Source organism: Nicotiana sylvestris, chromosome 3 (assembly GCF_000393655.2).
Source record: "Nicotiana sylvestris chromosome 3, ASM39365v2, whole genome shotgun sequence".
Lineage (NCBI taxonomy): Eukaryota > Viridiplantae > Streptophyta > Magnoliopsida > Solanales > Solanaceae > Nicotiana > Nicotiana sylvestris.
In genome coordinates this window covers 152,156,903-152,171,858 of record NC_091059.1, presented here as the reverse complement: position 1 = coordinate 152,171,858, position 14,956 = coordinate 152,156,903, and the positions used below count along the sequence as shown (strand labels likewise).

The 14,956-nt window shown below is 32.8% G+C and overlaps 1 protein-coding gene across 1 annotated transcript; it reads left to right on the top strand.

Annotated features, from left to right (window-relative positions):
• The first annotated feature begins 11,078 nt into the window (after nt 1–11,078).
• LOC104212383 (heavy metal-associated isoprenylated plant protein 9-like) lies at nt 11,079–13,586 on the top strand. Its single transcript, XM_009761613.2, has 5 exons — nt 11,079–11,397; nt 11,482–11,668; nt 11,756–11,928; nt 12,035–12,125; nt 12,957–13,586. Exons 1-5 carry the CDS (start codon nt 11,377–11,379, stop codon nt 13,412–13,414), a joined length of 930 nt encoding a protein of 309 aa, XP_009759915.1. The 5' UTR covers nt 11,079–11,376; the 3' UTR covers nt 13,415–13,586.
• Nucleotides 13,587–14,956: the final 1,370 nt, after the last annotated feature.

The following is a 14,956-nucleotide window of genomic DNA, read 5'->3' as shown; positions in this document are numbered from 1 at the left end:
TTTGGTTGGTCCTGTTTCCATTATAATAATTAACTCAAAATGTATGCTCAGCTTGGAGACTTATTATCGTACTCTTAAATCCGTTATGTTCTATTTAATTTGTTAAAGCAGTTGCTGATTTGCTTCAGCTTTTAGTATTAAATAACCAACTGCATCTGCTCAGTCTTTTCTAAAAAGAAAATATCTAATGAGAGATTTCTTGTAGTATTATTATGCATTTATTAATCCTGATTTATATAGATCCTGAAGGACATTTGAGTTTCAGGCAGCTTTATATTGGTGTAGGCATATATTGACATAATAGAGGAGGATCTTACAACATATGGTCTGTGAATGGTGTAGTCCATATGATTTTGAAAAAAAGTGAATTGAATGCAAGAGATGCTTGTCTATATATGAAACTGTGTTTTCGTTTCTCTTTCCACGTTTCCCCTCGTGCTCTCCTAAATCATTTTTTTACTTCAACAATGAGGATCCATGCAAATTCTCAGGTTTGCCTTGAATTTCTATTCAAATCATGCATTTATATATAATAGGGTTTTTAAGTTAGACGATAGAATGCTAAGTATATTGCAACAACATTGGTTCACCTTCTTGGAACATTATATTGATGACATAGCATGTAGCATGTGCGTATCAAGTTTAAGCTAGTAGTCGATAAAAAAGATATTGTTGCTTCTACTTCTTCTTCTTTTTTTGTTTTTTAAGTTCGTTACTTAAACGATCTCCAACTTAAGAAAATAATGTAGTAATACTTTTGATTTTTTTGTTACAATATCAATATTCCAACTTAGTCCAACTTTCCTAAGAAATTATGATTTCAGCCGCGAAAATCACTTTCCGTGCCGGATAGTTGAAACTTTTCCAACTATTCTTTCACAGACTTGTTGGTTATTTATTGATTTTCTTATTGTTTTGTTTATTTATTTATTTCTTGTTCTATGCCTATCCAAGAAACCAGATCGAGGAGAGTGCATGCACTAGAAATCCAAAATTTGCGTCAAATCATACACTCGTCTTTCTACATTCTTACGTTGATTAGAGTATAATTTTGGTAGTAATTAAGTAATCCCGAATAGCGAGGTGAGATGATAAAACGTTTGTTACGAGTTCAAGAATTTGAATTGACAAGTAGAGGAACGTCGTTTGGCGTACCCCATGTGTTCGTGTACACATTTAATTTGATCTTTTCCAATTCCAATGTAAGTTAATGAAGATACTGTGGATGTTGTAGTATATATAAATTCTCTAATAAGTAAATGGATTATTCTCATTACTTTAATTTCTGTTTCAATCTCATCTATCTAATGGCCAATTCCAGAGTTAGATCCCGAGACTTCAAGGAATGTTATTTTCTAGAACCTGACTCTAGAAATTTACACGGGCATCATGTCTTTGAGATTGCACTGCGTGAAGCTAGCAGAGCAAGTGACAATAGGGACACTTGTGTCTATGTGGTCAGTTTACTGACTACTGTCAACCCTGATATCAAGGATATGCTGATTAACTGAATTAGGCATTAGAGTAATTCATACTGTGAAACTGCCGTCTCAAGCAGAAGAGTATATGATTGACCATCATGTTAACCGTAATTTTTACCATAAGCAACTCTTGGTTCTCTTTGGAATCACCATACTGTTACTCTTCAAAAATATCAGCCAAGGTAACTATGTCAACTTCATGACCATAAGGATTAACGCAATAATGTGTGCTATATGTGGGGGTGGTTTAGGTACCGAGTTGAATATACCTTACTCTTTCACAAAGGCAGAGGCTAGAGAGGAGTATATTTCCCATTCTATTTGCTGTGGCTCTAAATCTGACTCCCTATACACAAAATTCAAACTTCGTTAGTACTAATTTGTCTGAGCAGGACAATCAGCTTGTGAGGGAATTAATTGAGATTCAGTGTTCAGGCCTGGCCGTATTCTACAGCAATGTTCAACGATCTCACTGCTCACCTTGAAGTTGACTGGTAATAGTGTTTGTTTGGTGGCGCTTATCATTAGGCCTGCAAACAAGTCTTAATTATTGCATCATACCTTACCTTTATAGGAAAGTACAAGTGTTTGGCTATGCCTTCTAATATGTGATGTTATCTTATCATTGATGTCTATTATTTCAATCATGTTACTTGAATTTAAGAAATATTAAAGAGATTTCCTCTACTATTTCTCCTTTTTTGTGATAATTTTTCTTTTCTCGTCATTTTCATGATCCTATAACTTTTCAATTATATAAAATTCATAATTTCTTATATGACGTAATCGTAAAATTAAATAGATAAAAATCGCGCCGAAAGAGAAACTGAACGTAACCAATTTTATTTTAATTCGGATTAGATGACATTTTATCAAAATTCAAAGAGATTTTTACTTATCTATACTACTTTTATACTACTTTTGAAACTCTCAATATTGAAGTTTTACCTTAATTACAAGTTGATATATAATTTATCAATTATATACAAAATAATATATTAGAATTTAGAATCTAATCTTCCCTCTCCTCTTCTTCCTCACCCAAATTCAAACAATCAAACCTCTTCATCTCATGTTAGTCAACCAAAAAATAAATATTACCACGCATATTCTATAATCAATCTGAAACATGCACCAACGAATTAAGAGGAAATTGCGACCTGTTCAATTTCTGGGCCTAAAATTTGGTGTATAAACATTAACGTCACCATCTTTGATGGCCTGAGAATGCAAAATCAAATCATTAGTCATGATAGTTATTTGTTTGGATGGGTGTTATTGTAAATGATTGGGAATATTTTTTAAAGTTTATATCACAATTGTTGAGAGAACTTGGTGAGGATTCGAAGTGGTTTTCTTTGGAATTTCATATTGAAACTCGAAAAGAAGACATAAACAAATTGTATATATTTTGTATATCGAGAGTAAAAACGGCATACAAAATATATACAACTAACATAATTGTATATAAATTATATGTAAATTGTAGTTTTTGACCGGATTCTATATAAAAATTTGTATTTAAGTTGTAGATAAATTATATATATATATATATATTGTAAAAAACCTTAATTACTTTCCGTAAATAGGAAAACGTAAACAAAACCAAATAAATAAATTTAAAATATCGTATATATACGAAAAAGTTCCAAATCGAAACCGAATAATGAAAACCAAAACAAAAACTCAAATGCACATCCATAGTTGGGGGTAGACCAGTTGAACTATGCAACTTCGGTAGGCTAGCTTTTTAATTAGTAGTAGTTCTTACATAGTAGGGGATGCTAGGATTTTATTTGTTGCCTATGATGATCTTTTTCTGTTTTTAGGTTATGTTTTAAACAACTACAAAAGAAAATGAAAACGGGTTTTTCCGCCATTGTGCTTGTTAAACTTTTACATGGCCATGTACGCTGTGCCAAATTTCAAGAAATCGTAATTCTCACTTCTCTTCCTTAATTATCTACGAAAATAGCTTACAAATATTAACTCTTACGACTTATTCTGTCTCAGGCTTCTCTGGGTACCTGGACCCAGGGCTCTTCGTGTGCATTAAGCTCCCACTATAAGCGGGGTCTGGGGACAGACCAGACCATAAGGATCTATTGTACGCAATCTTACCCTACATTATTGCAAGCGGCTATTTTCACGGCTCGAACCCATGACCTCCTGGTCACATGCCATAATCTTTATCAGTTACGCCAAGACTCCCCTTCACAATAGTGGATATTGGATTTTAAATTAATTAAACAATGGAGATACTCACGTTCTATTCTTATAATGTGTGTGATTTAATTTTGCTAATATACATTGAGAGATACAATGGCATTTTCCTTTAGTTTCTGCATGACCAGAAAGAAGATCCAGTCTTTGGATTTGTTCAGTGGTCTGTGTTATTAATGAGCAAACTGTTAATAAGATAACAAGCGCACGAATAGAAATGGAAAATGCACCTCGAATTTTTTCAAACTTCAAAGATGCATCCTTTAGAATAGTCGAAACAATTCAGACGTGGTGCAATGAATAGTGACGATGCTGAGTAACTGAAGCAACAATTAATTAATAAGATATGAAATAAATTACTAGCAAAAGAGAATTATCCAAAGCACTGGCCTTAAGCAACATAGCTCTCTTTGGCAAAGTTATTCATATCTTCGGTAGACTAATTGCTAGGTTACATAGCACCTATCTGGCATTGACTCCTCCATGTTACATTTGAAAATTCAAGTGCTTTTTGACTGCATTAAGAAACCAGTGAAACCAGCACATCCACCAACACAATCCAAATAAACTGCACATAACTAATTTCCATTTGTTTAGGGAACAAAATAAAAAAAAAAGTATATTCTGAAACTTTGGAACCAAAAAGGTGTTTCAAAGCTAATATAATGGGTGGTTGAGCTTTGATTGCCCTTTTGCTATTAATGATGCAATATGCATATGATGTGTCTATGTGCTACGAACTTTTCCTCTTCACTTTGTGAAATTGTAATCAAATACCAGATTTATTTGGCCCACAATTCCAAACCCAACTAGCTCTTCATCAACCACACAAAAAGCCACCATAACTAATGGAACAAATCACAAATTTCAACCACGTCAGAAATTTATCCAATAAAATCGAATTTAATAAATGTTAATCTAGTATTTTCATATTTCTTGATTTCTATTACTACTTGATTCTGCTTGTGTTTTGGTTGTTCAACTACTCCCTTCGGTCTTCATTAAATGACCAATTTGCCTTTTTATTTTGGTCCAAAATAAGTGTCCATTTATATAACGAAGAAACAATTCAATTTATTTTTCCAAAATTAACCTCATGTGCGTATCCCTAAAAAGTTTTTTACTCCTCACATTAACTATGCTGCAACATTTAATTAAGGGTAGTTTAGTCATACTAACTACTTTTGTCTAGAATTTAGTATTTCTTTAATGGGTGTGCCCAAAGCAAATTGGTCACTTATTGTGAACCGGATGAAATTTCTTGTTGTTGTTATTGCTTCCCTAACTTTTACGCTACTACATTTCTTCTCTATATTGTTGTGATTTTGCATGCTTGCTTGGAGCCGAGAGTCTATCGAAAACAACACCTCTACCTGCAAAGGTAGGGGTAAAGTTGTGCACTCACTATGCTCCCCAACCCACTTATGTGATTACACCAAGTTAGTTGTTGATGTTGTTATTCACTACTAGAAATCCGGAAAAAAGCGATCAACAATTTGCGACCAAAATTGGTCTGTCAAGAAAAGCGATCAAAGTTGGTCGCTAAATTGGAAAAAATTATTAAATAATTATTCTAAATACATTAGCGACCAAGGTTGGTCGCTTTTTGGTCGATAATGTGGTCAAAATATTGACCGGACTGGTCAGACTTGCTTGGTCAAAGAAATATTGAAATTAGCAACCAACTTTGATCGCTAAAGTGGGACCCAGTTACAAAATTTTAATAATTATATTATTATTTTAAAAAATTTATAAAATATAAATAAATACAATTTAAAATTAGCGACCAAAGTTGGTTTCTTATGAAAGGGGAAGCAGATAGAGACCAACTTTGGTCGCTAATCTGGGACCCAGTTATAAAATTTTAATAATTATATTATTATATAAAAAAATATAAAATATAAAAAAATTATAAAATATAAAAAAATATAATTTAAAATTAACGACCAAAGTTGGTCGCTTACGAAAGGGGAAGCAGATAGAGACCAACTTTGGTCGCTAATCTGGGACCAAGTTCTAACGTTTAACAATTATATTATTATTTTAAATATTATATAAAATATAAATAAATCTGATTTAAATTTAACGACCAACTTTGGTTGCTAATTTTATTTCTGGATAATTAGCGACCAAAGTTGGTCGCTTTTCAAGTCAACATTGGTCAAAATTAAAAATTACTTTTATATTTACTATCTAAATAATATAAATGTAATCCATTAACACTTTTGTAATACAAGAGATGAATACACTAAAATATACTCTACATGCTATATATATAGTTAAAATTGTACATATATATATATATATATATATATATATATATATATATATATATATATATATATATATATATATATATATATATATATATATATGTGTGTGTGTGTGTGTGTGTGTGTGTGTGTGTGTGTGTGTGTGTGTGTGTGTGTGTATTAATCGATAGGTTATAAGTCGATGAATCAATTATAACAGATTAATCGATATAGGTCGAGATGTTTTGTTTTAAATATTCAACGATGTATCTGAGTAGGTTATAAGTCGATGAATCAATTTACACACAGATATACTTGATGAAATTTAGGGATTGATTGACTTGTCAATATCCTAATTAATATATATAATTTTTCATCAAATATACATGAATGTAATTCATTAACTCTGTTATAATACAAATAATGAATACAGTATCATATACTATAACATGCTATATATGTAGTTAAAACAGTACGAAGTGTGTGTGTTATAGATATACCCACACTACCATATACTATAACAAGTGTTATATATATATATATATATATATATATATATATAAGAACATGAAGCGCTAGTAACACATGGTCGGGTTATTTTAGAGATTTATACACTTGTAAATTGATTCATCGACTTACAACCTACTTAGATGCATCATTGAATATTAAAAAGAAAACGTCTCGACTTATATCAATTAATATGTTATAATTGATTCATCGACTTATAACCTAGTGATGAATGAATGTAATTCATTAACTCTGTTATAATACAAAAAATGAATATTATTATATCAATTAATAGAATAATATTATATTGGTTTATCAATTCATTAATTATTCGTGCGTAGTAATGTATAAGATTGATCATCAATTACAATATAGTTTATGCGTGTGTATGAAATTACTCATATACTTAAATATAACTTAAAAAATTACTTTACATAGATGTTATTCTAATCTATTAAAAGTAATTACATAGTTAATAATTATTTATAATAATTGTAGTTAAACAAAATAAATATTTATAGCTAATTTTTTTATAGCTTATAATATTTAAAAAATAAAAAATAAAAAAAAACAATTTTTTTTTAAAATAGCGACCAACTTTGGTCGCTATTTTCAATTTAATTTATTTTTTAAATAGCGACCAACGTTGGTCACTATTTTTGGTCAAACGGTCAAAACTTATTTATGGACCAAAAATAGCGACCAAAGTTGGTCGCTTTTCCTAATTCTAGAGACAAAAACGGGTTCTTCCCCCCCTCCCTCCCCCTTATCTTATTTCCTTCCCCAAAATTTTCCCAATTCTCTCTTTCCCTCCCCTTCTTTATTTCACTAGCCCAAATCTCATCCCCCACCCTGCGCCACCACTGCCCCCTTGCTCGCCGACCACCACCACTGCTGCCGCCCCTATCTCTCTCTCTCCTTCTCCACCTAAAAAAACCAAGGTTAGAATTATAACCTTCAATCTTTGTTATTTCTAGTGTGTGTGTTACAATATTTGATGTATTGTAGTTTATTGTTTCAATTAGTGTTTCAATTCTTTGAACATTGTATTTTATTGAGGATTAGGGTTTAGGTCTTGTTTTAATTTGTTTTGTTAATTAATTTTATTAACTAATTAGTTTAATTAGTGCTGAATTTAGTTTAGTTAGATTTGAATTATACTTTGTATTGTCTTGATAGTTTAGTTAAAATTTAGGGTTTAGGATATGAATTGAAATTTTTGGATATGAATTGGAATTTTAGTTTATGAATTGAAATTTTAGGATATGAATTGGACTTTTATTTTATGTATTGTAATTTTAGTTTATGTATTGTAATTTTAGTTTATAAATTGAAATTTTTGGATATGAATTGAAATTTTGTGGATATGAATTGAAATTTTAGGATATGAATTGAACCTTTAGGATATGAATTGAAATTTTTGTGTATGAATTTAAATTTTAGGATATGAATTGAGCCTTTAGAATATGAATTGAGCCTTTAGGATATGAATTGGACTTTTAGTTTATGTATTGGAATTTTAGTTTATAAATTAAAATTTTAGGATATGAATTGAACTTTTGTGGATATGAATTGAAATTTTAGGATATGAATTGAACCTTTAGGATATGAATTGAAATTTTTGTGTATGAGTTGAACTTTTAGGATATGAATTGAGCCTTTAGGATATGAATTGAACTTTTAGGATATGAATTGGAATTTTAGTTTATAATTTAAAATTTTAGGATATGAATTGAACTTTTGTGGATATGAATTGAAATTTTAGGATATGAATTGAATTTTTTGTGTATGAATTGAACTTTTAGGATATGAATTGAGCCTTTAGGATATGAATTGAACCTTTAGGATATGAATTGGACTTTTAGTTTATGTATTGGAATTTTAGTTTATAAATTGAAATTTTAGGATATGAATTGAACTTTTGTGGATATGAATTAAAATTTTAGGATATGAATTGAAATTTTTGTGTATGAATTGAACTTTTAGGATATGAATTGAGCCTTTAGGATATGAATTGGACTTTTAGGATATGAATTGGACTTTTAGTTTATGTATTGGAATTTTATTTTATAAATTAAAATTTTAGGATACGAATTGAACTTTTGTTGGGTTGTTGTGGAGATTTTGGTATTGAAATTGTAGTTTATGAATTGAATTATATTGTTATTTAGGGAATTTGGTATGTTGGCAGGTGGTGTAGCTGCCAAAACAGGCAGTTTCTGCCAAAATTATACCCAAAAAAGCGACCAACTTTGGTCGCTTTTCTATTTTTTTTTTAAAAAATCTGGGCAACAGCAACCAAGGTTGGTCGCTAATTAATCCAGATTTCCTAAAAAGCGACCAACTTTGGTCGCTATTCTATTAAAAAAAATTCTGAAAATTAGCGACCAATTTTGGTCGCTTATGTTTAAAAAAAAATTTAAAAAAAAGCGACCAACTTTGGTTGCTATTTTTCAGATTTTAAAATATAATATTTGGTTTACAGACCAAAGTTGGTCGCTATATTTTGAATAATAATAAATAAAAAAATGTAATTTAAACATAGAGACCAACTTTAGTCGTTAAATTTATATTATTAAAATATTAAAGCGACCAAAGTTGGTCGGTATATTGTTTAACCGGAATATTTGGTCCTTTTACCTTAGAGACCAAAGTTGGTCGCTAAGGTAAAGGGACCAACTTTGGTCTCTAAGGTAAAGAGACCAGCAAAATAGCAACCAAGCCAATTTGGACGCTTTTTGATCGCTTTGTGACTTGTAAGCTTGGTCGCTTTTTGTAATCGTTTTTTTTCGGATTTCTAGTAGTGTTAATAGAATTTAATAAATATTTTATTAATCCGATGAGATTCAAAACCAAACTTGAAAATCTTGTTTGTCGGTATACTATCTGAAAATTTCCTTTTTGGTTGGCATGTCATAATTCAAGGTAACTCTCTTTGTTAGGTAGAGTGGGTAATAAGTCGTAAACTTGTAATTAATGTTTGAAAACCACTGATTAGTGCCGAGTCATTTCCACGTAAACCTACCGCGCAGGTGTGTCACTGTAGGGACATATTGAGAACTTTTGATCTCACACGTAACTTACTTTTGAATAAATAAATACCAAATTAACTTTAGATGGAAAGGCCTTTTTGAAGTTACTAATTACAACATTTGCATGTAAAAATAGTACGGTATAGTCAGTTTTCGGATTGGTCATTCAAAAATAGCCAGGGTTACGAAGTCAATAAAAAATAACTATTATTTTGCTGCAACAGAGATCGGTCCAGCATAACATACTGGAGTTCGATGCACTTGTGTATGAACTCCAGCATATTATGCTGGACCGGTATACTTTGCTGACTCCAGTATAATATATTGGAGACTGGAGCACTGGTGCTCCAAACTCCAGTATATTATACTGGACAATTATACTTGCTGGAACTCCTGTATATTATGCTGGAGTTCTAGTGTACTTATGCTGAAGTTCTAGTGTACTTTTGGGTTATGTTTTCCTTTAAGACCTGGTAAGATAGTACATTTTGATTTACATTTACTATTTAATTCAAATAAATTAATGCCTGATATTATGTGTTTTGCGTACATTTTATTGTTTTATCATAATTAAATTAGTATATAGTTTTATATATTTTATCACTTAATCATAATATACCAATATGATTTAATGTAAAAATTGTATTAGATGTACTTTTTCCCCGAACAAGGAGAGAGGAGAATAGGGATGGAGCTAGAATATAGCTTATGGGTTAGGCAGACTCAATAATTTTAATTCAAATTTTATATTTAATTTAAAAATTTATTAAATATTAATTGACAACTCAATAACTTAAATATAATTAGAATCCTATCGTAAATTTTAAATCTCGACAAAGGGGAGAATTAGAGGGGGGAGGGGGAGGTTGGTTTGAGATGTAGAAATGAAACAACCCATGTGATACCAACTTTGAAGCACAAAGAAGTTTACACGCAAATCATTAGCGATTTCGCATCTCCCAACTCCCATTTCTGTTCAAGTTACCAAGTTGTATTAAAGGTTAGCGATACAGTACTAGTATACTTTTTCTCTATCACAGAAAGCTGATAAATTTATGTGAAAAAAAGTACCTCGAAATTGATGAAATAAAAAGAAATTCAGATAATGCATGGTCCTCGCTAGTCCTTTCCTTGTCGACCAATGCGATATGAATATTAGTTAGTGTATTATTTACTGATCCCTTAACAATCTTCATACGAGGCACCACGTGTTTAATTATCATAACCTTAAGATCATCAGCAGTTCAGCATCTAACATGGTCTCGAATTTTCTACAATTAAAAGAAAGAGTAGGAAAATGGCGAATTAAAGGTCTTATTAATGCCTAGATGAGGTAAAATAATCATGGTTTAGCTAATTAGTATGCTCAGGGTGAATGTATTAAGACAAAATTTATGTGATTAGGTAGGTGATTAATTAGAGTGGGACACACTCAAATAGGAGACAGTGGTTCTTGAAACCTAGGCAACATAATAAAATGTGAATTAAATTAGTATTTTCACAATATTCTCTTTGTTTCCTCTCTCCTATTAATTCCCTTTATTCTTTTTTATTTATTAAATCCCCTTTATGTCTATAAATTTGGTTAGCCCCTACTCTTTGGAAACCCCCTTCTCTCTCTTTCTATTGTGCTCTTGTTCTTCCCTGAACAAAGCTTTAGCTAATATACAAAAAGAAAAGAATTAATTTTATTGCCCTGCATGTGCTCTGCCATCGCACAGAGTTTGCTTTTGTAGGATAATAATCGCACCGCCCATTCTCTCTTTACAATCTTATTTTGTCATATAACTGCACTTTGATTCTCTTCACAGTCCCTTTTCTCCTACTTTGAACCATATAAAAGCCAGCTGTATTTTTCAGTTATAGTCATAGACAGATACAATGGGTGAAGCAATTCAACAGGTTAGTACGTACTCTGTTTTTTTTTCTTGAATGAATTTTTGTAAGTTTATTGAATTTGATGAGATTGTGGATGTAATACCACAGGAGCCAACAAAGGAAGAAGTGAAAGTAGAGGAAAAGAAGGAAGAACAAACAGAGGAGAAGAAAGAAGAGAAAGTAGAAGAGGAGAAAAAAGAAGAGCCAAAACCACCTTCTCCTTTCGTTTTGTACGTCGACTTGCATTGTGTTGGATGTGCCAAGAAAATTGAGAGGTCCATTTCAAAGATTAGAGGTTTGTATACATTCTAGTATACTAATTTTTTCTGGCTTTTAATAGTTGTGTGTATTCTAACGTCGAATTTGCATGCAAATGGAGCAGGGGTTGAAGGAGTAGTGATAGACATGGCGCAAAACCAAGTAACAATAAAAGGAGTAATAGAGCCACAAGCAGTATGTGACAGGATTACCAAGAAAACCAAGAGAGTTGCAAAAGTGTTGTCACCCTTGCCGGAAGCTGAGGGTGAACCTATTCCTGAAGTTGTTGCTTCACAGGTAATTTTATGGCTATGTATGTATATATGTTATTGCTTTTTGAATGATTTGTAAGTATGCATAAAATGTTATAATAATGTAAACGTTGGATCGCTATCTATTTCAGGTAAGTGGATTGACTACGGTGGAGCTTAACGTCAACATGCATTGTGAGGCCTGCGCCGAGCAACTTAAAAAGAAGATTCTCAGAATGAGAGGTAACTTAACTGCTACCCATGTTTTGTTTTACTTTTTTAAAAAAAATTGAATTTTACATTAAGTAGTGTAAAAGAACTTCTAAAATAAATATACACACATATTGCATGCTATAACATGTTAAAATAAAGGGCCCTAAATTAAATGGATATTGAATTTTATCACACTAGAACTTAATTCCAATCGATAATATTCCATGGCAACACAAACTTAAAAAGTGATGAGGAGATTTTATTCACGTCTGACCCCATTTTTAAGGTTGGTGGTGGGACACGGCAGGCCGGTGCATAATGTTTTCCACATATATAAGGTTTAAAAATATTTAGAGAAGTAAATTTTTTAAATAACTTGCACCTAATTAATAACCAGAAAACCATGAAAGGAAACCTGAGAATGATGGGTAATTAATTAGAGTCTGTCGAACCTCTCTGAATTTTCACAGAGTAAAATCAAAACATCTAGCTTTGATTGGAGACCAATCATGAATCATGATGATGATTAGCAAGAACGGCAGTTTTTGAAAGTGGAAAAACAGATACTATTGTATGTTGGAATAGTATGCTTGACCTTGTAAGAATTTATCGATTCAGATTCCATCTCTACACCTTTACGTGAGTATATTTTTTTCATGAAACTTTATTAGTATCAATGCTTTTCCATATTTAAAGTTGACGGAACATTAGAAAGCAAACTATTTTGTCTTGACTTGTCACACATCAAGTACCACTCCACTTTTAGTACATAAAATACAAACTCCACAGCAAAACACTTGTTCATTTTATAACATTAACGTGCACCAAGTAATGTATACCATTTGTCTTTCTGAAATTTAGGAGTGAGAACTGCAGAAACAGAAGCCAGCACAGGAAAAGTTACGGTGACAGGAACCATGGACGCCAACAAGCTCGTTGAATACGTCTATAGACGCACCAAAAAGCAAGCTAAAATTGTGCCTCAACCCGAACCCGAGAAGCCCGCTGAAGAACCAAAACCTGAAGAGTCCAAACCAGAAGAGGCAAAGCCAGCTGAAGAAGCTAAGCCCGACGACGGAGTAGCTGAAAAGAAAGACGGCGACGGTGAAAAACCACCGGAGGAGGAAAAGAAAGAGGGCGGCGAAGAACAAGCTGGAGAAGATAAAAAAGAAGGAGAAGAGATTATTCCAATTGGAGATCATGATCAAATGAATATTAATAAGATGATGTATTATTATCAGCCACTTTACGTCATTGAAAGAATCCCACCTCCGCAGCTCTTCTCTGATGAAAACCCTAATGCATGTTGCATTACATAATATAACCAATCAATAAGAGTTTATCGATCCTCACTGAGTTTTTATATATTGTGGGACGATTAAACACGTAGGAGTATTTAATATTTGCTGTATGGCTGATTATATATGTGAAGGGGATATATATTATTATCCCTAGATCATGAATAATGATGAATACAAATTTATCGTGTAATATCTAATTAATCTTGGACATAATGCTTCAAGAGTGCTGGAAATGTCACCTCGGGGTTTTGTTTTTGTGTATATATATCACCATCTTAAATGTTACAATATGACATATTGTTCATATGTACTTTCATATATATGGCGCAATGTTCTAAACTTTATTCTGATGTTTAGTCTACCTAGATATTTTTAATTCTATGATATTCTCGACTATGTTATGAAACTATATGTGTCACAGGCAACATGCAAATAAAGTAGGGCAGAGTAACTTCCAACGAATTGATAATCCAAAGAAGACAGTTGTATACGGCGAATCCGGGGGCCTATTTCCCCGTCATAGGGCCGTCTCGCGGTCATGCCCCTCGAAGTTCGAAGTCAAGGTCGAGACTCATCCTCGGGGTTCGGCAGATATTGGTTCGACTAGACAAGGCTGGCCTATTCGTGGCCTATTTTCAAGATGTCACGACTAGCCATCCTATCTCCGTACTTTTACGGTTAACACGTTTTGCATTATAACAGATTCCCCTCCTATATAAAGGGGATCCCCATCACTTTGTAAGCTCTCGGCTGATGTTGCTCCAACCATTTCTCCACAAGTGCAATAATATCTCTCTCTTCTTTCTAACTTGTTTGCTCTCACTGGCCCGAGGCCACTTTAATATCTATTGCTTTCTTACTTGTTCTTCATTCTATCGCTTGGTATTGGTCATAAAGGGCCTTGTTTAATCATATCTTAACTGTTATCTCATTCCCGACTGCCCCCAATAGCTCGAGCTCGACCCAAACGTCGACCCCGAGGTCCCCCATCGACCAGTCCTACGCCCGGGCAGCAGGCCTCTCGGTTTGATTACTGCCTCGTTTTAGCTTGCATTTCATCATTGTACTTCATATTCATATCATCGTCTGCTCTAACAACTAGCATAAAAATAGATCACGTATTTTTAGAATCTCATTTACAAATTTAATTTTCGTTACCATTTTCACGGTAAATAGTTTGGCGCCCACCGTGGGGCTAAAAATAATAGTGATTATTTTCTTGCTGGTTTTATTGCAAAAACGCAAGTTATCTTTCACACTTTTTCTTTCCCAAGATCTTCGCTTTCAGGATAGAGCGCTTGGCTCGGCTAGTGAAATGGGAAACCGAAACCTCAAAAGCGACCGAGAAAAGGGCACGACTGCCCTAGAGGCCGGTACACCACCGGGTTCAACTCGGACGGAAGGGAAGGTTCTCCAACATAATGTCCACATGATTATTAGGGGAACCAACGTCCCTCGAGGACCAATGTCCAAACGAACGAGAACGTCCGCTACGGAAGAGGGACCGACCCGAAAACACTTACCCGAAGAAACCCTCATTTTCCGCGAAGAGGACCTCGA